The sequence below is a fragment of the Bufo bufo genome, chromosome 2, assembly GCF_905171765.1.
Source record: "Bufo bufo chromosome 2, aBufBuf1.1, whole genome shotgun sequence".
Classification (NCBI taxonomy): domain Eukaryota; kingdom Metazoa; phylum Chordata; class Amphibia; order Anura; family Bufonidae; genus Bufo; species Bufo bufo.
In genome coordinates this window covers 765,636,548-765,663,867 of record NC_053390.1, presented here as the reverse complement: position 1 = coordinate 765,663,867, position 27,320 = coordinate 765,636,548, and the positions used below count along the sequence as shown (strand labels likewise).

Sequence of the window (27,320 nt, the reverse complement as noted above, 5' to 3'; positions counted from 1 at the left end):
CTCATTGCCTATAGATACTCTTGCAATGCACAAACCCAACGTGGTTGTCATGTGATTGAATAGAGGGCTAACTCTGTTGAAGTTCATTTTAGGAACAGTCAAACGCCGGATGTCACGATCCTGAAAAATGGTAAGCCCGAGGAAGCTATCAACGGTGCCGCTCATATCATTACCATCCAGAATGACAGAATCGAAAAGGTAATCTTGGATGAGGATGTATTGACTATTTCTCTTGAAGGGGGAAATCACGAAGTCGCGGACCTGGCCAAGTATACTCAATCCATGGTATGGATTAAAAAGGTCAATGACAATTTATTGATTCCCATACAGGTGAACAATATAGCCCGGGTGAAATATGCCAAGTTGGATCTGAAATCCAAAGCCAGCTATGTAAGCTTAGGACTCTTAAAACAGGTCACCAATCCTAAAATGATTAAAAGTTCCTCTCCACAGGACCATTGGGTTAATGATCTGGATGAAGATTCCCAGAATCATAATGTGGTTGCAAGTTGTCTTTTGTCTATCTCCATAGGAAGTAAGACTACAGAACACGTTTTCGTCGTGTTGAATGAACCACGGCATCAGATGTACTGTATATAGGTAACGACCATCTGCATCGATTTGCAATGCAAATTGATCTGGTCAATAATAATCTATGGTCCAGATTACCGGGAGACCCAGAGGGGTTCCAGGATGTGGCGCAAGCCTTAAGATGGGGACAACAGATGCCCTATGCCGTGAGTATCATGGTTGCTGATGAGGTTTAAATCCCTGAAAGATGCAAACCATTTCTTCTTCCCATTCAAGTGAAGAAGGGACAAAATTTGAAGAACGCAGATGCTTTGATCTGTTTGTCCAACCGGATGCAGCAACTCGGCCTGAAGGTAAAACCCACTCCTATAATTAACATCCATCAGGATCCATTGCACATGATGATCCATAACATGGTTCCCTAACGCATCGAGTCTGATCGTGGAAGTCATTTCACTAGTCAGGTGATCAAAAAGATGTGGGAGATACTGGGGGTAAATAGGAAGCTGCATATAGCTTATCGGCCAGCCGCTAGTGGTGGAGTGGAACGCTACAACCAATCCATTATGAACATTTAAAAAAAGTTTGTCAATAAATCCGGTACGGACTGGGATGTCAAGTTGCCTTTGGTTCTTATGGTCATCAGAACCACCCCGAGCGCAGCAACCAAACTTTCTCCCTTCAAAATGATCACAGGCAGGAAGATGGTGTTGCCCCAGCATTTACTCTACCGGACGACAGACCACAATTTAATAAATGCTACAACATCTCATCAATATGTGGAAAATCTACTCAAGCACCTTCAACATGCTTTTGCATTTGCCCAGAAGAATATTGAGAAGGCCGCAGTGAGTGCTAAAACGTACTACGATCTGAAAACTACTTAGAAGGAGTATCAAATTTCCGATCAGGTTTATCTCTATAACTTAGCTCGGGATCAAGTGAAGGAGAAAAAGTTCTTACCTTCCTGGAAAAGACCTTATGTCATCACTGACAAGTTGTCACCTGTGGTCTACAAGATAAAAATCCCTAAGGGGGATGAATTTGTAGAAAAATGGGTGCACATTAACCAATTACGTGTTTGTCATCCTAGCTCACGACTTCGCGAGATAGAACGAGCTGGATGAAGACAGGTGAAGAGATTTTATGGTTTCAGCTAAAGACGGAAACAAGGATTGGTATTGTATGAACATACATGTGTACTAACCCGACCTAAAGTGTGTTTCCTCCGTAACTAAACATCTCTTAACTTACCTCTAAAACAAAGAACTTGCTCTGTTCAAAAAAAGAACCTATGCCAATCGAAGGTATATGATAGCATTAACTCTTTTCTTGCAGGATAAAAAGTGAAAGATGTATGCACTCATATGTGTCACACAATTTTATAAGTGCAAGATGCCAACTAAGATGATTGCCATTGTTTATGTCATCCTAATCTTGGGGAAGGAGTTCCACACTGAGCCGATTGCTGTGCCAGGTCCTTCATCCGGAATTATGCTACAGGACACCGCGGGATTCATACTGACGAATAAGAGGATTCTATCCCAGAAGGTTTACATCAGCCTGGATCGACGCATGTTCGGCGAAAGACAATTCAACGTGTCCGAGATCCTGTCCCACGGAATCAAAGCCCAGTACCAGACGCATATCGGATATTCCCAAGAACGGATTACGCAGATCCTGGAACAAGCGAGAAAGACCTTGACCAGAGAGCAGTTTTCTACGAATCAAAGACCGAAGCGGTTTATTTCTGCCATCGTAGCCGCTATAATCTTTAGCGTAGTAGGCGCTGTCATTGCCACAGGTGTAACAGTTGCCAATTCCATCTCTATAAAAACATTGGAACTTGAGATCTGTTCACTAAAAATTTATTGAACCTATATTCTGTCATGCAGGATCTATGGGATGGTATCTTGACCATCCAAGTCATGCGTTGGATAAGGTTCTCCAGAAAGACTTTAGCCAAGCTCTGGTTGGAACATTATAAACCAAGTCTACGCATTGAAGAAGACGTATGAAAAGCCTTTTAGACATTCCAATACATTCACATTTATCGCATGGAATATATTGTAATGAAGGGGGATTTGTTGTGCATTTTCATAAGTGTACAGTATTATCTAATGATATTATAGCCAAAATGAATTCTCATTGCCTTTAAGAATGAAATCAGCTTGAACCAAAGTTCTGTTATGTGGCTGAAGAGGCCAAGATGAGTTCATGGCAAGTTCAGTTTTTAAAAGAGTTATGGTGAATACAAAGGACATAGTATTTTAAAAGTTATTGCTAAAAGATATGTGTTTATCTATGGGGAGTATACGGGTTTCTCCAGACATGTCTGTCTGAAGAGAACAATGTTTGTTTAATGGCTAAGCCATGACAAGATAAGAATTTATATCCTTAAGACACATCTGCTGTGTGAGGTCCAATTCATATATTCATAATTATATTCTATATATTTCTGTATGGTATATTTAGATTTTAACCAATGATTCATATAATGTGTTATTTATGTGTAACAATGTATCGATTTATATATATATTGTACCATATATGTTTTATTTAGATTGTATCCTGTAGAAGATACAGAAACACTGAAGTAAGTTTCTGATAATTGGATTTCTGAGAAGAGTTAAATGTTATTTCAGACGGTAGTTATTCATCCATGTGGACAAGTAAAGTATGCAAGTCCCGAGGCCGAGTAACAAGGCCATTGTACCGTTATCCGTTAACATATATTCAAAAAGATAGGAGAAGACAGTGACTCCAACAAGACTAGGTTATGGGTAATTAAAAGTGCCAGGAAGGGACCTTCCTTACTGATGTATATTGGAAAGGTTAAGAAGGTCATGTGAACGTATTATTAGGTATTTAGAATTAGTGTTTAAGGTTATGATATTCATCTGCAGTACAACAGTGCCATCTGGGGGCAGATGGGCAGCATCCCATCTAGCATATTAATGGTTAATATGACATCATTGTGTTATTAGCATATGAATACACCTACCTTACCTGATTGGAAATCCCTAATCCAGAAGGGTATGATTCTTAAATAAGGTGGGGAATAATTACTCGTGTGCAGAGCATCAGGGGCTCTCACTTACACAAACAAAAAGAAAAACTCACAAAGGAAACTGACTACAAGAAAAATATACTAAAAGAAACTTGGATTATTTTTTGACTACTAGGAAAGTTCTTGAGCACTGGTCCTATCTTAAATTCTGTCTACCTCTGACCCAGTAACGTATACTGTGCTTACTGCTCGTGATATTAATAAGATATTTCTCTCGGTATATAGTCAAAAGTCCCCATACTGTGGGAATATATAGTGTTAGGCGCCTCCATAATGCCGATTATTCTCTAAGCAAAGATGCATATTGCTAATGGAAGATCTGACATTATTTGAAAAGAGGACTAAACTCTTGGAAAGTTATCTTCCATAGTCTGGTTGCCGAGCTGGATATTTTATCACATTAATATCATATATTTTTGATTGGTCATAGGGAAACAGAGTCAAGGGATAACATTTATATTAATCCGTGTTTTATTGTTATAGCCTGTTTGGTAAACAGAAGATCCTAAGTTTCTCCTGGTATATAAATCATTGGTCTGTTTGTTAAAAGTATAGCATTTGTATTTTATAATAGGTAAATTTAAGTTGTACTGTGCTGGTGAGATAGTGGTGTGTTAGCACCACTGTTTGGCATATTTTGGGTATTATTTTACAGCTTCATTGTTTGTCTTTGCAATCGTATTGATTTTATATTCTTGGTTTGTATTGTGTATAATAAATTACATATATATTTTTGCATAGACAATTGTCCCTTTTTTTCACTGCTTGCACAAATCAAATTAAGATACTCGATAAAAGAACTTAGAGGCGATTATGTCCGCCTGAAGGATCATATAATTTTTATTAAAAAAAATGTATCCTCTCTTTTAAATGAAGATTATTTTTATATAGAAGATATTCGACAAAGGCAATACCAGCTCTGTACACATTTGTAGAACAAAAGGTGGGCCAGTCCTTGAGCATGTCTATGTCTGACAAAATGCATGGCAGCGCCGACGTATGGAGCTGTGGCTACTAGTGGTGAGCGGCAGGGGCAATATTCGAATTTGCGATATTTCGCAAATATTTAGCAGATTATTTGTCATATATTCGCGAATTCACGAATTCGAGATTATATTCTTGATTGCGAAAATCGGTAAAATGTATTATTCACGTAATGCAAGTGAAAAACCGTCGTGGGTCACTTATGCAAAATTTTTCAAGCTGTTATAAAATTTCCTGAGACTGGAGAAAATGGTTGGTATGGCAGAACATTAGAATAGCTTTATATACAGATAGAGTGCTCCAATATATTTGAACTTGTGAATCTTCATCAATTAGTGATGCGCATATTTTTTTGCAATACGTGCAACTGGTGACATCACAGCACTATGTCTGTAGCAAGTATATATGGACAGCAGAACCTATCAGCTACACTATAGATCAATCTAACCTATACTGACTATCTCCCCTTAACTATCTGAATTATATATATAAGTTAACTGTTCAATGTAATACAACAAAGCACAGAGCACAGCAATGACACTGCTGTCTCTTTCATAACTGCAATAAACTTTAGAAAATAGCTGCTAGGGGAGGTCCTTATATAGTAGGGGGTAGGATATTTTGTAGAATATTCGTCTAATATTCGCAAATTTGAATATTCGTTATATTCTACGATTTTTTACTCAAAAAATCGGCAAGGTAATCGTGTAATATGCAAATTTTCGTAATGAGAATTTTTAAACTTACAGCTATTAGACAAAGAAGATTATAGCACTATATTAGCTAAATTGCTCTAGATTCGTGTTTTTTTTTTCAAATATTCGCTATATTGCTATAACTTAGTTTTTTCGAATATTCGTAATATTCTAAAACAAGAATATATAGCAATATAGCGAATATTCGAAAAAAAACGAATATAGAGCTATTTAGCTAATATAGTGCTATAATCTTCTTTGTCTAATAGTTGTAAGTTGAAAAATTTGCAATAAAAATTTGCATTACAAAAATTCGCAAACAACACTACTCCTAAAGTCAAATATACTGCAGTCTTCTCATTGGCCCACAAGCTAGAAGCAGGGAGGGATCATGTGTACTGATAAAAAAAAAAATCGAATATTCGAAATTACGAATATATATCACTATATTAGAAATATTCGCGAATTTTCGAAGTACCTATATTCGCGATAAAAATTCAAAGTTCGAATATTCGTGATCAACACTACTCACCAGCAGCAGCAGCTAGACGACCTGGAGCATGACCTGAACCAGCAGGTGGTGGCATACTTGGAGTGGTGCACCCCACATTGAAGATCCGCTGGACTACTGAGTAGCCAAACTGGATTTGTGGCCACAACTGGCAGAGTTTGCCCTGGAAAATCTGTTCTGCCTGGTCAGTAGTGTGGCATCTGAGCGGGTGTTTAGTGCGGCAGGGACCATAGTTACCCCAAGAAGAACTCACCTGTCCACCCAAAATGTGGAGAGACTGACCTTTGTCAAGATGAATCAGACGTGGATCAGCCAGGATTTCCACCCACCAATACCTGATGCATCAGACTAGATCATCCATGGTGCCACACCAACACTTTAACAAAAGAGACCGGTTTCTTCTGGCTACCTGCCTCAGCTACTATTCTATTCCTGCCACCCACCTGATGCCACACATCTGATGCCAAGTGCTCCTTCTTTTACCCACCATCTTCAGCTGGTAATTGTATTGCCACCCACCTCCCCACTCTGTCAACGGGTCACTCTGTGGTCTCCTGATGCTGCTGCTGCTACCTCACCACTCAGGTCTCCTGATTCTGCTGCTGCCCCTCCACACTGTCATTGTGCCACCCTGTGGCCTCCTCCTGATGTTGCTGCTGCCACCTCCACACTCTGTCATTGTGCCACTCTGTGGCCTCTTGATGCTGCTGCCAACTCCACACTGTCATTGTGCCACCCTGTGGCCTCCTCCTGATGCTGCTGCTGCCACCACCTCCACACTCTGTCATTGTGCCACTCTCTGGACTCCTGATGATGCTGCTGCAACCTCCACACTGTCATTGTGCCACCCTGTGGCCTCCTCCTGATGCTGCTGCTGCCACCACCTTCACGCTCTGTCATTGTGCCTCTCTGTGGCCTCCTGATGCTGCTGCCACCTCCACACTGTCATTGTAACACCCTTTGGCCTCCTCCTGATGCTGATGCTGTTGCCACCTCCACAATCTGTCATTGTGCCACTCTCTGGCCTCCTGATGCTGCTGCTGCCACCTCCACACGGTCATTGTGCCATTCTGTGGCCTCCTCCTGATGCTGCTGCTGCCGCCACCTCCACGCTGTCATTGTGCCACCTTGTGGCCTCCTCCTGATGCTAGGAAAAAATGCTTATAGCAGCACAACGAAAAATTAAAGTCTTATCTTGTGGTGGTGCCAGCCGTGTTGGGAGCCAGTCAGAAGTTACCCCTTGGATGCGTCATATAGAAGAAACCGCAGCACTCTCCTGTCTTCAATTCAGTGGAATTTATTTCACCAGCAAAACAAATGCGACGTTTCGACCGTAAAGGTCTTTCTCAAGAGAAAGACCTTTACAGTCGAAACGTCGCATTTGTTTTGCTGGTGAAATAAATTCCACTGACTTGAAGACAGGAGAGTGCTGCGGTTTCTTCTATATGACTCCTCCTGATGCTGCTGCTTCCGCCAACTCCACACTGTCATTGTGCCACTCTGTGGCCTCCTCCTGATGATGCTGCTGCCACCTCCATACTGTCATTGTGTTACTCTGTTGCCTCCTCCTGATGCTGATGCTGCCGCCACCTCCACACTGTCATTTTGCATTTCGACCTGGCTGATATCATCATTTATTTGACCCATCTTCTGATCTGTCAGAAGGAAGGAAAAGTGAGACACACAACAGATCCTGTCTATGTAACAGCTCTAAGGCCTGCATGACATGGTCCCTATTCTGCATCAGAATTGGCTTATGATTTGGTAGCCAAAAGCAGGAGTGGGTACAAAACACAGAAGACATGCAAATATTCCATTCACGTGTCATCTCTGTTTAGGATCCACTGGCTTTAGCAATACTGATGGATTACTGACCAAATGCTGACCGAGTGAAGGTGGATGCTCCACAGACAGGATCTGTTTTTTGGGGGTTATTGTTCTGACAGATCAGAGGAAGGGCAAAATAATCAGTGACGTCTACACAAACTTACTGCTGACACCCACTGCACTCTGTTGGGGGGGCTCTACTTGGATAGGCGTTTTATAGAACAGGTTCTGTAGAAATGTGGAATCAGTGAATTGGTTAAAAGGAGTGCGCTCTTTCATGCTTTAGTAGGATCTTGGGCCTCTGCACGGTTCTTTATACCTGGCACTAACATTGACCTGTAAGGCTGAGTTCCCACTTGAGTTATTTGGTCAGTTTTGGCCCCGCAACTGCCCAAATAAGTAAAGTGTGCAGTGATTCTAAGAGCGAAGCCTGTCATCTTCATGTCATACTGACTCACAGTATTGTTTAATTACCATAGCAGACTCCCTGCGTGTTACTGCAAGGCACAGTGTTCTACAAATAAAGGCTCTCTGCAGCCAAGAAATAGCAGTTTTTTAACGCGATTCGCCACAAATAAATTTGGAACGAACCAAATCTTTGCAGAAAATTGGGCGAACTGGCCGAATCGAATTTTTGAGAAATTCGCTCATCTCTAATTGTGATGTTAGGATTTCAGAGTTTCAGCAGGATAACACTGGTGACAGATTCCCTTTAAAGGGGTAATCCCTATGATATATTATATCCCTAGGATATGTTATAAATGTCAGGTAGGTGTTGATCTCATCCTAGGGACTTACTCTCTCCAGAAAGGGGCCCCAAAGTCACTGGAGAGCACATCATGCATGTATGGTGAAAATAGCTTCCAAAAATAGCTGGACAGCCTTCAGACTTTTTGGAATCCCCATAGTGGTGAATGGAGGGTGGGCATATGGTTTGCTCTCCCTTCACTTTGCAGACCTGTTCTGGAGATAGAAGCAGGTTCCAGAGGTGGGATTCCACACCCGTGAAATATTTATGGCATATCCTAACTATTTCCCATAAATGTCCCAGATTGGAATACTGTTTCAAGGTGGCCATACATATTAGACTAATGTCCAGCCAACATCCTACCAATTTTAGCCAGGCCAGCCAACCATCTTAAGGCTCCTGTACACAACCGTTGTTAGTGTCCGTATCCGAGCTGCATTTTTTGCGGCTCGGATACAGACCCATTAACTTCAATAGGGCCGCAAAAGATGGGAACTTTACTCCGTGTGCTGTCTGCATCTATTGCTCCGTTCCGTGGCCCTGCAAGAAAAAAAGAATATGTCCTATTCTTGACCGTTTTGCGGACAAGAATAGGCATTTCTATCATGGGTCGCCCATTTCGTTCCACAGATTGCGGAACACACATGGCCGGCATCCGTGGTTTGCGGATGCGCAATTTGCAGACTACAAAACAAGGCGCGGTCGTGTACATGAACCCTTAGGCAGCATTCACATATGCAATATAAACTCTGGCAGTCTGGTCCGATGGAGGAACAGACTTCCAGAATTTACTGTATCCTGAATACATTCCGGACAATGAATACTACACACAGCATTTTTTGTCTGACCAAAAGCCATCATATATTCTGGAAAGCACCGGATCCCTTTACAGTGAATGGGGATCCGGCGGTGCACGGTGGTATCCGGCTATGCTGGATACAGTGAACTCCGGCAGTCTGTACCTCATCTGGCAGTCCTTTTTTTCTCAAAAGAGATAAGACACCGCCGAGGCGAATCATCCATGTCAACCTATTAAGAATACAGACTCGGCCAAGTTGAGGGTGTATGTGTATGCGAAGGTCAGACTGGAACAGCTGATGGCGAAAGAACAGTCAGCTGGCAGTGCATAGTCAGCTGAAATCAACTAAACAGATGCGGGGAGGCTATACGAGTACAGATTTAGAAAGCGACATACACTAAGGCCTCCTGCACACGACAGTATTTTTTAACGTCCCGCAAAACGTGGTTCCGCTGTACCGTGATCCGTGCCCGTTTTTTCTTCCGTGGGTCTTCCGGGATTTTTGGAGGATCCACAGACATGAAAAATGAAAAAAGTCAAATTTGCCATTGAAATGATAGGAAAAAACGGACACGGATCACGGACACGGATCACGGACGCGGAAGACAATCTTGTATGCATCCGTGATTTTTCACGGACCCATTGACTTGAATGGGTCCGTGAACCGTTGGCCGTGAAAAAAATAGGACAGGTCCTATTTTTTTCACGGCCAGGAAACACGGATCACGGATGCGGCTGCAAAACGGTGCATTTTCCGATTTTTCCACGGACCCATTGAAAGTCAATGGGTCCGCGAAAAAAAACGTAAAACGGCACAACGGCCACGGGTGCACACAACGGTCGTGTGCAGGAGGCCTAACAAATGTTCTATAAATGTTACACTCTAGAATGCTGAAAAACTTTTTCAAAAGAAAACTGAATAAATACAATTATGTGATACACATTGACCTGTTTCTTCCTGGAATGGAATTTACTATGGTAGACCCACCAAGTGTACCTATCTGGGTGGTACAGTACCTATTTTGCTATATACCTCTCACATTTAGTGGTAAATTTTTTTACCATTTTCAGACACATTTTTTTACCACTTTCAGCCACTCATCTGAGCTTAGAAATATTTTCTGGGAATATATAGGTTCCCCATTCTTAGTATAGGCCATAAATAGGTGACCAGTGAGCTTCCAGTGCTTGGGACACCCAGTGACCAGCAAAACAAAGGAGACACAGTGGTCTCTAGAGAACTCCATATAGCACAGTACAGAATTAATTGTGTTAATGTCATATGGGTGGGTACCTACATCTTTTATTTCAGAATGTTGTATGATATGGTATGGTGACTTGAGTTGAGGTGAAAAATCTTGGTGTATATGTGATGTGGGATGATAAGTACATTCCATATGCATCACAATCTAATTTCTAATGGATAAAACAAATACTATGTTTCAAAAAGATTGTCCAGCTTTTTATTCTTTTTTTAATTTTATTTCCACCCCAGCCTGCTGTACCTGTAGAAAAAGCTATACTCACCTACTCACCACTGCTCAGTTACAGCTTACTGCCTCTCTCCACTGGTCTTCTAGTTCCCGTTTGTCAAGTTCCGGATTGATGGGGTCGGTCACCTGTACTGCTGCAGCCAATAATTGATATCAGCAGTAACGTGTCGCCAAGTGCCACATGACCCAGCAGTGACCTGCTGCTTGGGAAAAGTTACCACTAAACCATTCACTGTTTGCAGCAGCACATGTGATCCTATCCATCCAGAAGTTGACAGGGCGGGGATCTAAAGACCAATGACAAGAGCCAGGTTTCTGGAATCGAGCAGTTAGGAGCAGGTGAGTATGGATTTTCCAACAGGTACAGCAGGCTGGAGTGGAAATTTAGCAAAATTACAAAAAATAAACTGGAGAAACTGTTTAAAGCAAATATAATAATAGATTCTAGGCTCGTGTCATTACCTGTTAGGACGTATGATATCTAGGAGCTGTGCCGGTGGTCTGAAAGGGTAACCAGGCTTGTGGTCCAAACTAGGGGAATTTCTCATTGGATTGACTGTATTTTTGGTGGTAGCATTATTACTAAAGCTTTTTTCATAAGCTGCTAAATTAGGAACGCTGATAACACGGGTTGGTGTCTCACCAATTTTCTTTTTCTGCAAAACAGGACACTTTGACAGGTACATTCATGATAATTTTATAAAAGAACATCTATTCAGCATGGTAAATGAATATAAACTTTGTATCAGTAAATGAATGAATGTAATAACGCAAATATACAAGTACGGTAGATTGTCAGTGACATTTATACATAGTAAGATACCATACTACATGTTTCTGCCCGGTTTCAAACCTGGAACCTTTCGCGTGTGAGGCGAACGTGATAGCCACTAGACTACAGAAACCTGCTGCACTAAGGTACCATACAAAAAAATGAAAAAAACTAATTATAGTAGTATCACCTTTAAGAGAATAATTCCAAAAGTTAATACCGAGAGTAAAGAATCAATAGAGAAAACTGTGAGAAGAAGAAGTGAACTGATAAAACAACGTAGTATCAGGTAGTAACAGAGATTAACCCCTTAAGGACCGGGCTCATTTTCACCTTAAGGACCAGGCCATTTTTTTGCAAATCTGACAGTGTGAATAACTTTAAAACGCTTTTACTTATCCAGGCCATTCTGAGATTGTTTTTTCGTCACATATTGTACTTCATGACACTGGTAAAATGAAGTAAAAAAAATAATAATTTTTTATTTATAAAAAAAAACAAATATACCCAAAATTAGCAAATTAGCAAATTTCCAAGTTTCAATTTTTCTACTTCTATAATACATAGTAATACCTCCAAAAATAGTTATTACTTTACATTCCCCATACATGTCTACTTCTTGTTAGGGTCATTTTGGGAGTGACATTTTATTTTTTGGGGACGTAACAAGGCTTAGAAGTTTAGAAGCAAATCTTGAAATTTTTCAGAAATGTTCAAAACCCCACTTTTTTAAGGGAACCTGTCACCGGGATTTTGTGTATAGAGCTGAGGACATGGGTTGCTAGATGGCCGCTAGCACATCCGCAATACCCAGTCCCCATAGCTCTGTGTGCTTTTATTGTGGAAAAATCTCATCTCAGGGACAGGACTCATCTCAGGTTCATTTGCATATGTATCAAATCTTTTTTTTCCACAATAAAAGCACACAGAGCTATGGGGACTGGGTATTGCGGATGTACTAGCGGCCATCTAGCAACCCATGTCCTCAGCTCTATATACAAAATCCCGGTGACAGGTTCCCTTTAAGGATCAATTCAGGTCCGAAGTCACTTTGTGAGGCTTACATAATAGAAACCACCCAAAAATGACCCCATTCTAGAAACTACACCCCTCAAGGTATTCAAAACTGATTTTACAAACGTTGTTAACCCTTTAGCTGTTCCACAAGATTTAATGGCAAATGGAGATAAAATTTCTGAATTTTGATTTTTTGGCAAATTATTCATTTTAATCCATTTTTTCCAGTAACAAAGCAAGGGTTAACAGCCAAAGAAAACTCAATATTTATTGCCCTGATTCTGTAGTTTGCAGAAACACCCCATATGTGGCCGTAAACTACTGTACAGGCACACAGTAGGGCGTAGAGAGAAAGGAGCGCCGTGTGGTTTTTGGAAGGCATATTTTGTTGGACTGGTTTATTTACACCATGTCCCATTTGAAGCCCCCCTGATGCACCCCTAGAGTAGAAACTCCATAAAAGTGAACCCATTTTGGAAACTACGGGATAAGGTGGCAGTTTTGTTCGGACAATTTTTAGGGTACATATGATTTTTGGTTGCTCTATATTAAATTTTTGTGAGGCAAGGTTGCCAAAAATAGAAAATCAGAAATTTCATCTCCATTTGCCATAAACTGTTGAGCAACACCTAAAGGGTTAATAAAGTTTTTAAAATAAGTATTGAATACCTTGAGGGGTGTAGTTTCTTAGATGGGGTCACTTTTATGAAGTTTCTACTCTAGGGGTGCATCAGGGGTTCTTCAAATGGGACATGGTGCCAAATAAAAAGCACATCAAAATCTGCCTTCCAGAAACCATACGGCGTTCCTTTCCTTCTGCGCCCTGCCGTTTGGTCATACAGCAGTTTACGACCACATATGGGGTGTTTCTGTAAACTGCAGAATCAGGGTAATAAATATTAAGTTTTGTTTGGCTGTTAACCCTTGCTTTGTTACTGGAAAAAAACGAATTGAAATGGAAAATTTGCCCCAAATTTTTTGTTTTGGCACTGTTTTTATTTTATTTTTTTGACCGTGTTCATCTGAGTGTAATTAGGTTTTACACTATATGATCCTTTTATAAACAAAAAAAAAAACATTTTAGTATCTACATAGTCTAAGAGTCAGTTTTTTTTTTAGTCTTTAGCCGATTATCTTAGGCAGGGGCTAATTTTTTGCGGGTTGAGCGGACAGTTTTATTGGCACTATTTTGGTGGGCATATGACTTTTTGATTGCTTGCTATTACACTTTTTGTGATGTAATGTGAAAAATAAATACCTTTTTTTGCACCGTTTTTATTTAATTTTTTGGACCGTGTTCATCTGAGGGGTTGGGTAATGGGGTACTTTTTTTTAAATTTATTTAGGTTTTACACTCCTTTTACACTCCTTTTATAAACAAAAAAAAAAACATTTTAGTATCTCCGTAGTCTAAGAGTCCAGTTTTTTTAGTTTTTAGCCAATTATCTTAGGTAGGGGCTCATTTTTTGCGGGATGAGAGGACTGTTTTATTGGCACTATTTTGGGGGAATATGACATTTTGATCGCTGTTTTTTTTTTTTGACCGTGTTCATCTGAGGAGTTTGGTCATGGGGTATTTTTATAGAGCAGATTCTTACGTAAGCAGCGATACCTAATATGTCTACAGTTGTGTTCAAAATTATTCAACCCCCACTGAAATTGAGTGTTTTGGCCAGTTTGACATTGATTTTGATCATTTCAGTCATCTTGTTTACAATTAAATCAAAGAGGCACTTGTAAGTCAGACAAATATAACATAACATTTATAATGAAATAACCACAAATGTCTTTTCTGTGCTCACATCATTATCAGTTTTATTCAACCCCCAAGTGACATTCAATCTTAGTACTTAGTACAACATCCTTTTCCAGTTATAACAGCTTTTAAACGTGAAGCATAGCTTGACACAAGTGTCTTGCAGCGATCTACGGGTATCTTCGCCCATTCATTCGCTACCTCCAGTTCAGTCACATTCTTAGGCTTGCGCGCTGCAACTGCTTTCTTTAAGTCCCACCAGAGGTTCTCAATCGGATTTAAGTCTGGTGACTGCGATGGCCACTTAAAAGTGTTCCAGCCTTTAATCTGCAACCATGCTCTAGTGGACTTGGAGGTATGCTTGGGATCATTGTCCTGTTGAAAGATCCAACGTCTCCCAAGCCTCAGGTTTGTGACGGACTGCATCACATTTTCATCCAATATCTCCTGGTACTGAAGAGAATTCATGGTACCTTGCACACGCTGAAGCTTCCCTGTACCTGTAAAAGCAAAACAGCCCCAAAGCATGATTGACCCCCCACCATGCTTCACAGTAGGCAAGGTGTTCTTTTCTTCATAGGCCTTGTTCTTCCTTCTCCAAACATAGCGTTGATCCATGGGCCCAAACAGTTCTAATTTTGTTTCATCAGTCCACAGAACACTTTTGTGGTTTGTCCACATGACATTTGGCATACTGCAGTCGACTCTTCTTATTCTTTGGAGACAGCAATGGGGTGCGCCTGGGAGTTCTGGCATGGAGGCCTTCATTACGCAGTGTGCGCCTTATTGTCTGAGCTGAAACTTCAGTACCCACATCTGACAAATCTTTTTTCAGTTCCCCAGCAGTCACACGGGGACTTTTCTCCACTTTGCGCTTAAGGCAGCGCACAGCAGTCGAAGTCAGCATCTTCTTTCTGCCACGACCAGGTAGCGTTTCAACAGTGCCCTTTGCCTTGAATTTGCGAATGATGCTTCCTATGGTGTCTCTTGGTATGTTTAACATCTTTGCAATCTTCTTATAGCCATTGCCCTTCATGTGAAGAGAAATCACCTCTTCTCTTGTCTTCCTGGACCATTCTCTTGACTTCACCATGTTTGTAAACACACCAGTAAATGTCTAGAAGGAGCTGAGTATCACAGTCCTTTTAAATCTGCCTAATTGGTGCTTATTATGCTTGATTGCTGCTCCTTGACATCCACAGGTGTTTTCAATACCTGATCGAAAACACTTGAATGAACCTCTGTTCTTAAGAGTGGTAGTCTTTAAGGGGTTGAATAATTGTGTCAATGAAGAAATCACAAAAAAAACATTTAATACTGTATTACAAAAACAATTGATGTCATTTTAGTTGCATTTGGTTCTTTAAAAAGTCCTTGTAAGATTTCATTCTGAACACAATTACAAATGTACACTAAATTCCCTAAAACCCTTTACAGCATTGGGGGTTGAATAATTATGAACACAACTGTACTTTTTTTATTTATTTTAGTTTTACAAAATAATATTTAAAAAAAAACATTTTTTGTTTTAGTGTCTTAAGTCTGAGAACCATAGTTTTTTTTTATTGTAAGTGGCTAAATGGAATTAAAATTGGGGAAGGGTATTATAAATTTAGTACTCCATGGAAGTGTGGTACTCCCTGAAGCAACCAATAATGCAGAGGCCTGGATGATCGGGACACGTGTCACACTGAGTGGTGTTGTCCTTTTGTATTCCCCTCCTGTGACACACTCTGCACCTTTTTTGGGTCCGTCCCTTCTTTCCAGTATAAGGGACCACATCTGGAAAGTGTTGGCCAGGGACGATTCGGGCGCCTCCAGTTCCCGAGGTACTCCAGCCTGCTATTTCCCGGTCAGAAAAGATCAGGGCCTTGAGGACTGCTTCATAGAACTGGAGGAATTTCCCTGTGTTGCCAGCGCTCCAGGACAACACAAAAGAGTTGTACAAGGCAACCTGTACCAAGTAGACCGCAACTTTTTTGTACCATGCCCGGGTTTTGCGCATGGCATTATATGGCTTGAGGACTTGATCAGAGAGATCAACTCCTCCCATATACCGATTGTAGTCGACGATACAATCGGGCGTTGAGGACGGTTGCCGCAGTACCTCGCACAGGGACAGGGGTGATGCCGTTACCATGAATTGTGGACAGTACAAGGACATCCCTCTTGTCCTTATATCTGACCAGCAACAGGTTTCCACTGGTAAAGGCACGGATCTCACCCCTGGGGATAGGTACCTGGAGGGGGTGGGAAGGGAGGCAGTGTTGATTTTTCCCCACGGTCCCATAAGAGGTTGGCTTTACCATCAGATTCACAAAGTGGTCACTGAAAAAAAGACTAAAATAGTCATATTCAGTGAAGCCCACTGTGGGAACCTGGATTCCTGGTTGGCCAACAAAATCAGGAATCACAGGCTCAAAATCCTCTGGGGTACACCATGCAAGTTCACCGGTAGGGGGCTTCGGTGGACTTAACTGGTTGGCCCGAAAACTAGTACGAGCCCCAGAGCTGCTCGCACTAGTGTGGGCCACAGGGTCCCTGGCATGGCGGTCCCCTTGCTCCGCCTGGCGGGGTCTCCGCCGCCTTGGGGGCTCATCATCATCGCTAGATGAGGAGGAGGACGCGGATGACAAAAGGAAAGCGGGGTCATCCTTGTCCTCACTGGGGCTCTCGGACTCGGAGGCAAGCTGGGCGTATGCCTCCTTGGCCGAGAACATCCGGCGGGCCATAGGGGAGTGTGTGGAAATCTTTATTTAGTGTGCATGTGTGTGGGGGCACAGGTGTTTGCGTACTTATCCCTAAAACTAACAGAAAAAAAAAACTAAATTAAAAAAAAAGCCCAACAAATGTGAAAAATAAAATAAAAGAATGATTCAAACTCGCTGATCAGCCGTCCGAAGCTGATCAGTGGTGGGGTGTGCAAGGGGCGCAAGCAGTTTTTTTTTAGGGTGATACAACAATCAAAGTACCTTTTAGTGCCAGATGGCACTGTGGAGGGTCAGAAGGGGGGTGCTGGGAACAGATGGGGGTGCTGGGTCAGGAGATCCGATGCAGGCTCCTCTCTCCTCGCTCCTGGACACAGGATGGTGCTATCACACCACGATCACCATCCTGTTCCGGGTTATCGGGTCACCAGAGACCCGAATAACCCGGAAACGCAGCAAACTGCAGGTCTGAATTGACCTGCGGTTTGCCGCGATCGCCGATACGCCCAGTTCCGATCACCTCCCGCCGTGCGCAGGTGATCGGAAATACACATGACGTACCGGTACGTCATGTGTCCTCAAGTACTAGGACATCATGATGTACCGGTACGTCATGTGTCCTCAACAAGTTAAAGGGGCTGTCCATGGTGAGATGGGGCTAAGTGCCAGCCTCAGGTGGCCGATCTTATGGAAACCGACGAGCAGGCCGATGCGCTGCTGTTTCCACAGCTCCCTTTGCAGTGTAGCTTGTAGCATCCAAATCACCTAGCACAACAAGCTACGCATATTCTTCTACATTTTCTACGTTGCTCCCATTCACTGCAATGGAAGTTACGGAAACAGTGGAGGGCTAACCTGCTTGGTAGTTTCCGTAGAATCATCCACCACGCTTAGTCCTTACTCATTGTGGAAATGGTAAGATGGGACAGCCCTTTTAAAGATCTGTAGACCCTGAAGTCATCTATCAAATATCCCCAAATTTTAAGGAGCCTATTCTTGGGTTGCCTAGATAGACTTACAGTATGTATAGAAAGGTACCAGTAGTTAATAGGTATCTCAGCATTCTGCCGAGGCCGATCTGCCCATTATATAGAGTCGACAGGGGGTCTCATAAACCCTATGAAGGGATTCAACCAGTATTAGTTTGACTTGGGCACAAACAAGAATAGAAAAATGTCAAGACTTCTGAAACTAAATAACAAAATAAATTTAAGGACATATAATTGTTACTTCTAATTTACAAACATACGGACATTTTAACGTTTTGGTGGAGTGTTACCTTTAGTGTGGGTGTTAGGCTTCCAGCATTTGGGTTGCAGGAGAAGGATTGACTCCTATGAGTTTCTTGAGTAATTGGCATCATATCATCATTAAAGTTTTGTATTTCCTGTAAGACAATAAACCTTCTGAATATTTTCTTTCTGCCCGAGAAATGTATTAACAGACAATGGAGAAGATCTATTATAATTGCCTTGAAAAAAGTGGAGTAGTTACCATGACAACCAATTAGATAGCTTCTCTCACTTTAATAGGAGCTGGAATCTGGTTTCCATGAACAACTGCTCTACTTTTTCTTTGTACCAATTATAAGCATAAAAGTGTAAATTTGTGACATAGGGACCCAGTTAATTAAAACTCCACCATAAAACAAAAATGTGGAAAAAACTAGGAAATTAATGAAAATTATTTGTTAACAATGAAAACCGTAATAAATAAAAAAAATGTACCCTGACATCTGTTCATGTCACATTCAAGCACTACATGCAGAGTGCACATCTGAAGTGCCCATAGATTTTTATTGGAACAGCCAACAATTAGAAAATCGTGTGACAATTCCTTCGAAAGGGTTGTCTACTTTTGTATAACTTCTAGAAAAGTCTGAGTTTGTGAGAAGTGAAGGGAGGAGAAGAACAGCTACAAAGAAGGTCTTCCATCAAGTTCAACCAAGGGATAGGTGCGAACACATATCCCAGAAAGGAAGTGAGACTCAGGTTTCTACACATTTTCATAAGCATTAATGTAATTTATTTTTAAGAATTGATCTAAACCTTTTTTTAAATTGTCCACTGTTCCTGCTGTGACTACGCCCTGAGTAATTTTATTCCACAGATTCACAGTAAAGAAGCTTTGACGCTTCTGGAGACTGAACTTTTTCTTCTCCAGTTGGAGGCAGTGCCCCCTTGTCTTTTGAGGGCATTTTACATGGAACAGCTTTTCACCATATTTTTTGTATGGTCCATTTATATATTTGTATAGGTTAATCATATCCCCCCTTAGACGTATCTTCTCAAGACTAAATAAATTTAATTATTTTAATCTTTCCTCATAACTAAGACCCTCCATGTCCATTATCAGTTTAGTTGCTCTCCTTTGTACTCTCTCCAGCTGCAGAGCATCCTTTCTATGGACTGGTGCCAAGAACTGAACTGCATATTCCAGATGAGGCCACACCAACGCTTTGTAAAGTGGTAATATTACATCCCTTTCTCGCGAGTCCATGCCTCGTTTAATGCATGACAATATCCTGGTGGCCTTAGAAGCAGCTGATTAACATTGTATGCTGCTTTTTAATCTATGATCTACAAGGACACAGAAATCCTTCCACATTGATGTAATTTTATAGTAGAACTAGAAAAGCTCCAATTTCTGGGGAAATTGTGTGAAGTGTTCTTTCCTCCACCAGTAGTCTACAACTGGAGTGGGCGGATTAACTGGGTGGAGTGGCTTGAGTAACTGTTGTGTGGTTAGAGTGGCTGGAGTAACTGTGGAAAGGTTGGACTGGGCAGAGTAACTTTATGGAGTGGGCAGAGTAACTGTGTGGAGTGTTTGGAGTTAGTAAAGATAGTAAACATTATACTAACCAATTGATTGATCAAATTTAAAAAGTGCACATGGCAAGCTTGATAGAGTGAGAAATGCATTTCAACTTTTATTTATTTATATAGCAAATTTAATTGCAATGTTGTTGCCCAACGTGCTCCACAGTTACATTAAAACATACATTTATAAAAACATTAGCAGCAGATTTGAGTAGGTGGGCTTGAAAATGAGGGAGTGGTGGCAGTTTAGAAATCATGTCCTGATTTTTTAGCTCACACTCTAGCTTTTGTCATTCTGCTGGCTGCTCACACACCTGAGTTCCTATGGCAACTCACTCTACAGCAAAGGCAGAGAAGAGCGGTTAAAAACAAACTGCTCTAACTTGCTCACTTCACTGGCGGTTGCCATCTTCAAACAGTTGTAGTTTAAAAATTATAAATCCTACAGCGAAGAGCTTTATATTGTGGCAGCAGAGATAGCTGAACATTTTGATATAAGATTTGTGTAGGTGGGCTTGAAAATGAGGGAGTGGTGGCAGTTTAGAAATCATGTCCTGATTTTTTAGCTCACACTCTAGCTTTTGTTAGCTCCCACTCTAGTTTTGAACATTCCGCCATTCATTCCTATAGGTCCAATTTCAACACAAAAACGCTGATATTTTGTGAACCATTCGGTGAAACGTTCCACAAAGTAATAGCACACCAATCGGGAACAATCCGCACATTTCGGTTAATTACTGTCTATGTAGTGTAAGAACTGTGGGAGGAGTTAGGGTGGTAAATTTGGCTATAATAATAAGAATATATATGTGAGATAACAGTAAGTGGTCTTGCCATGCAAGAACACTTAATCAGTAATATGCAGGAGGATAGATTTGATGCAGGGTAAAATCTTATCACCACATACCATTTTAGTTAGAGATAATCTGTAAAAGCTGAAGTAGCTTGCTAAATTTTTACCCAGTCTGAATAATAGCTCTTTTATATGGACTGATGATTCAGGCAATTATGGGGAACAAACCAAATGTTCATGATAATTGCTTGATCTTACATGCCACACTCACCTCTGTTGTATGTTCTTTATACAGTTTAATTTTTTTCTTGGTAGCAGATCCCTGTTTATGCAGGACAATCTGCTGCTCAGTAACGATTTTTAGGACCTTAAGGATATGAAGACAATATTAAAATAAAGCTAACATCCTGGGGACAAGCGACCATCTTCTTTTTCTATTACATTGGGAGTTTAAAATTAGGCTGCATATACAATATATCCAGGAAGACGGGCGCCACCTCGCTACCCATAAGAGGGGGTGCTATCAGGGCAGCATCTGCAGCCCTTCAATCTTATAAGCTTCAGGCTGTAAAGCGGCGCAAGGGACCGCAATGACGTCACCATGAACTCCTGCACCGGGTCTCATGTGATCACGTCATCGAGCGAGACCAGGCGCACATGAGCAGGAATGTCATATCGACCTCCTGTGCTGGGAAGCGGCAACACAGGCCACGGATGCGGCAACACAGGACACAGATCAGAAGAGGTCTGTGGCTTGCAGCGCAGATGGCACTAGCACTGGGGGGCATTATATACTGGCACTGGGGGCACCAAGGTACTGCCACTGGGGGGGAGCATTATATACTAACACTGGGTGGAGCATTATATGCTGGCACTGCGGAAAGCATTATATTCCGGCTGTGCGAGGGGAAGCATTGTATACTGGCTCTACAAGGGGGGCATTAAATACTGGCTGTACAGGGAAGGGGGAGAATTATATACTGGCACTATAGGGGGGTGGAGGAGCATTATATACTGGTACTATGAGGGGACATTATATATATATACTGGCACTAACTAAATGGGACGGGGCTGAGGAGCATTATATATACTGAAACTATCAGGGGGAGCAATAGATATATATATACATGTGGCATTATAATTCAGAGAGCACTACAGGGGAGTTATAACTGCAAGGGGGCAGGAGGCACTGCAGTAGGGGCTACAGGAGCTACAGGAGGCACTGCAGTAGGGGCAATATAAATATTGGGGACACTGGTGGCATTATTACTACTGGAGGTACTGTAGAGGCATTATTAATATTGGTCACATTATAATCGGGGAACTCTTGGGGAGTATTATCACTATTTTGGGCACTATTACTAATCAGGACAGTCTGGGAGCACTATTACTATGGGGGATCTGTATGGCACTATTATTTATGACAGTGTTTGTGGGAGCACAGTGGGCACAGTATTGGGGGTAGCAGCAGAATGACTGTGACCTGTATAAAAATGGGGGCTTTTCTGTGGTCTGTATAAATCTGGGGGCTGATTTGCAAAATCTGTAATAGTCCCCCATCTACCATATAGTAACACTGGTGTCTTCTTACTCTTATGTGGCAGAGGGAGCTGTACACCCCTGACCAAAGACTCCTGTTTGTAAAGGTCTGGACCAAATGAGACATCACCTGTAAATCAGTGAATCTGCCCTTCACTGCTTCTTTTTTCTTTTAAATGTGTTTAAATATATTGATTAGGAAGTAATGTAACTTTAAATTGATGTGCGGGGGGCGGGGGGGGGGGGGGGCGCAATTTTCCTGCTCCACCTAGGGTGCCGAAATACCTCGTCCTGGCCCTGCTATATATTCAGGATGAGCTTCTGAAAAAGAATATAAAATACATATATTTATTACAGAATTCCCAAATGCATGCCTATAATAATAAGGCAGCATAGTGGCTCAGTGGTTAACATTGTCTTGAGGTCTTGGGTTTGAAAGCAACCAGGGACAACTTCTGCACGGGGTTTGTATGCTTGCCTGGGTTTCCTCTGGGTACTCCAGTTTCCCCTTTCTCATACTCCAAAATCATACCTAAAGATGAATTGGCCTTTGTGTGAATCTGAGATAAGGAATTAGATTGGGAGCCCCACTGTTAAGGCTTCGAATACACACCTGACATCTTGGAATAAAAGTCTTCTTACCAGTAAATGCTTAATAATCTGATCCTTATCAGTCAGTTTATCCTGCAAGCAGTTTATCAGATGCAGATCCTCTGGACGGGGAAGCTTCTTTCCCTTATTTTCTATATCTTTGAGTCTGTGTTTTACAAAAATGGAGTCAGCTTGTGATCAGAATCTCACTTTCAGTCTAATTATAAATATATTATACTACATAGAGGAACAAGATAAAAATAATTAGGATGCACCTTATATAATAAAATACTCATTTTTGCGTATTTTCCAATGAGACAAAGGCATAATATTTCATAAAATGGGCCATTCCTGTCTACTTTATGTACTGCCCTTTATAACGTTCTCTTACAGCAAAGGCAAGTATATCTCCTGACCCTGGAGGTCCCCATTGAGCTGGACTACACAGTTTGAGGGGAGACAGCAAGTAGCGTCACCTTCAGAAATTACCAGGCATCAGATGGTCAAGGCCCCCTTCCCACATTTTGTTTTGCAGGATTTGATGTTTGTAACATACATGCCAGGCTCACAAAACTTGAAAAGCAACAGGGCTTTTGGGGACTATTAAACTCACTCAGCTTCCAATGCAACAACCTTCGCCTGAAGAAAAGACTGGGCATTACTGAACTTGGACACCATGGCTTGCATTTCTTTTTGGTGACTTTGTCTCAGAACTTCCAGTTCCATTTTTTGCTTCAGTTTAATTTCTTCCTGATGCCTTTGCAAAAAACAGAGTATTGGAAAAAAAAGTCACAAGATGACATAAAATATATTTTTTTTAAATCTTACATTAAATCTGCTTTGGAGTAACACTTTTGCTCTATGCACAGGGAATTGCTGACACAACCCAAATAATTTAAAGAGGCTATGCAGCGATTACAACCTTTTTTTCTCAGTGTACCCGGTAGCAATCAGCTAATCAGGGGATCTTTTGAATCCCTGTCATGCAGCTGTTATCATTTCTACAGCAAGTAAAAGTTAGTATTACAAGGTGGCCTTCAAGTGAACGGGTGATTATGGCAGTGTAGTACCCCAGCCCTGGGGGTACTACCATTGTTTATAGTTTTGTATTATGTATTGTATTGTGTTATACAGTGAGGAACAGAAGTATTTGAACACCCTGCGATTTTGCAAGTTCTCCCACTTAGAAATCATAGAGGGGTCTGAAATTCACATTGTAGGTGCATTCCCACTCTGAGAGACAGAATGAAAAAAATAAATTTAAGGAAATCACATTATATAATTTTTAAAGAATGTATTTGTCTTGCACTGCTGAACATAAGTATTTGAACACCTGAGAAAATCAGTGTTAATATTTGGTACAGAAGCCTTTGTTTGCAATTACAGAGGTTTAACGTTTCCTGTAGTTCTTGACCAGGGATTTTGGCCCACTCCTCCACACAGATAGATCTCCATTCGATTTGTCAGGTTTGGGGGCTGTCGCTGAGCAACACAGAGTTTTATCTCCCTCCAAAGATGTTCTATTGGATTTAGGTCTGGAGACTGGCTAGGCCACTCCAGAACCTTGATATGCTTCATACGGAGCCACTCCTTGGTTATCCTGGCCGTGTGCTTCGGGTTGTTGTCATGTTGGAAGACCCAGCCACGACCCATCTTCAATGCTCTGACTGAGGGAAGGAGGTTGTTGCTCAAAATCTCACAATAAATGGCCCCATTCATCCTCTCCTTAATACAGTGCAGTCGTCCTGTCCCCTTCGCAGAAAAGCACCCCCAAAGCATGATGTTACCACCCCCATGCTTCACAGTAGGGATGGTGTTCTTGGGATGCAACTCATCCTTCTTTTTCCTCCAAACACGACGAGTGAAGTTTAGACCAAAAAGTTCTAGGTGCATTCCCACTCTGAGAGACAGAATAAAAAAAATAAAAAATTCAGGAAATCACATTGTATGATTTTTACAGAATTGATTTGTCTTGCACTGCTGAATATAAGTATTTGAACACCTGAGAAACAGCAAGAATTCTGGCTCTCAAAGACCTGTTACTGTGCCTTTAAAAAGTCCACCTCTACTCAACTCATTAATCTAACTTAGTAGCACCTGTCAGTCAGACGCCAACTACTACCATGGGCAAGACCAAAGAGCTGTCAAAAGACACCAGAGACAAAATTGTGGACCTCCACAAGGCTGGAAAGGGCTACAGGGCAATTGCCAAGCAGCTTGGTGAAAATAGATCAACTGTTGGAGCAATTGTTAGAAAATGGAAGAGGCTAAAGACGACTGTCAGTCTCCCACGGACTGGGGCTCCATGCAAGGTCTCACCTCGTGGGGTATCACTGATGATAAGAAAGGTGAGGAATCAGCCCAGAACTACAAGGGAGGAGATGAAGAGAGCTGGGACCACAGTTTCAAAGGTCACTGTCGGTAGAACACTACGCCGTCATGGTTTCAAATCATGCATTGCACGGAAGGTTTCCCTGCTCAAGTCATCACATGTCCAGACCCGTCTGAAGTTTGCCAATGACCATCTGGATGATCCAGAGGAGGCATGGGAGAAAGTCATGTGGTCAGATGAGACCAAAGTAGAACTTTTTGGTCTAAACCTCACTCATCGTGTTTGGAGGAAAAAGAAGGATGAGTTGCATCCCAAGAACACCATCCCTACTGTGAAGCATGGGGGTGGTAACAACATGCTTTGGGGGTGCTTTTCTGTGAAGGGGACATGACGACTGCACTGTATTAAGGAGAGGAAGAATGGGACCATTTATTGTGAGATTTTGAGCAACAACCTCCTTCCCTCAGTCAGAGCATTGAAGATGGGTCGTGGCTGGGTCTTCCAACATGACAACAACCCGAAGCACACAGCCAGGATAACCAAGGAGTGGCTCCGTAAGAAGCATATCAAGGTTCTGGAGTGGCCTAGCCAGTCTCCAGACCTAAATCCAATAGAACATCTTTAGAGGGAGCTGAAACTCTGTGTTGCTCAGCGACAGCCCCGAAACCTGACAGATCTAATGGAGATCTATCTGTGTAGAGGAGTGGGCCAAAATCCCTGGTCAAGAACAAGACAAATACATTCTTTAAAAATCATACCATGTGATTTCCTGATTTTTTTTTTTTATTCTGTCTCTCAGAGTGGGAATGCACCTACAATGTGAATTTCAGACCCCTCCATGATTTCTAAGTGGGAGAACTTGCAAAATCTCAGGGTGTTCAAATACTTCTGTTCCTCGCTGTATATTGTTGTGTAATTTTGTATGCTATGGCAATATGTTCCAGGAAGATTATGGAGGACAACAGGTTGGTAAGGAACAGGGCTAACCACCCTGTTCCTCCCCTCTTGGTAGGAGTGGGCTGGTCCTGCTTCCTCTCAGGAGGGGGAGTTCCTGTTGAGCTACAGAAGAGAAAGGAAGAACACTACTGAGCTTCTGCTCCTAAGAAGGATTCTCCAAAGAGGATAACCGCAAAAGTCAGCCTCAAGTGAATCCTTGAAAAGACAGAACAGCTGAATCCAGCAATTGAAGACACTGCTGTAAGGTGAAGGACTATGGCTAAAACACACATCACCCAGAACATTCCTAGGCCAGTACGACCTAAGTGATAAATTGCAGCCATCCAACTTGTCTCTATAATTGTTACTGGTAACAGAGAAGATTGGACTCAAAATTAGCTGCAAAAATCATCCCTCCCCCTCCTTGCAGTTGGCTAGAGTCTGTACACTGCCTGTGCCATGCTGCATGCTGCTATACAGGGCATGGCGGGACTCCCCTATTGTGCTCATCTATTTAAATATACCTTGTATGCACTATGTAATCTGACTGAACATCCCTATGAGTTGCTGCTGCAAGTAGTGATTTCTACAATTAAGATGACAGACAGAAACTGGACACTTCCAGTGTGTTTCTCAGTAAATTGTAGCTAAGATTGATATGACATGACCTCTCTCCCATAGGAAAAACCTGAGATGAATTAAATATGGCATATTTAATTTCAAAATGGCATCCAAAAATGTTTCCTCCACCAAATAATGCAACCTCTCTCCCAATGAACACTTTCACACATTGGAAGTCAATTTTCTACAAATTACACTAGTTAAAAGGGTCTGTCCAGTTTTTACTGTACCTGGTTTGATCTTGATTCAGCTCTAAAGCCTCTTGTTGGGAAATGGTAACCTCCTTGCTGAGAAGTTCTACTGTACCCCTTAAGACTGCATTCTCCTGCTCCAGTCTGGATATCTCAGTTTCAAATTTTTCCAGTTTAGTACTTAACTTTTTTAAATGATTATGTGAATTTTCTTCCTATAAATAAGAATGTAAATACAAAACATGTAAAAATAAATAAATATATATATATATATATATATATATATATATATACAGTATATAACTTCTTTTTCATTTTTATGGTGACAGGTTCCCTTTAAAGACAATCTGTCACCAGCGACCTTCATATTCAACTGTTTACATGGACAGATAGCTGTGGTTCACCTAATTAAAATGCCACAGATAATGCAGATACAGAAAATGCCACATACAAGAGGCACTATATATAAAGGGGCACTGACAAGAGGCACTATATATAAAGGAGCACTGACAAGAGGCACTATATATAAAGGGGCACTGACAAGAGGCACTATATATAAAGGGGACATATAGGAGGCACTATATATA

The 27,320-nt window shown here is 41.5% G+C and overlaps 1 protein-coding gene across 2 annotated transcripts in view; it reads right to left on the bottom strand.

The window, feature by feature from the left end:
• The window catches only part of FAM184B (family with sequence similarity 184 member B), a 149,928-nt gene that overhangs the window by 9,474 nt on the left and 113,134 nt on the right, over window positions 1–27,320 (bottom strand). For both annotated transcript variants that reach the window (XM_040419043.1, XM_040419044.1), the window contains exons 9-13: window positions 26,773–26,948; window positions 23,267–23,410; window positions 22,705–22,819; window positions 18,191–18,298; window positions 11,121–11,314 (exon numbers count right to left, since the gene is read on the bottom strand). In XM_040419043.1, coding sequence (XP_040274977.1) covers window positions 11,121–11,314; window positions 18,191–18,298; window positions 22,705–22,819; window positions 23,267–23,410; window positions 26,773–26,948 — 737 coding nt within the window. The remainder of the gene's footprint in view (window positions 1–11,120; window positions 11,315–18,190; window positions 18,299–22,704; window positions 22,820–23,266; window positions 23,411–26,772; window positions 26,949–27,320) is intronic.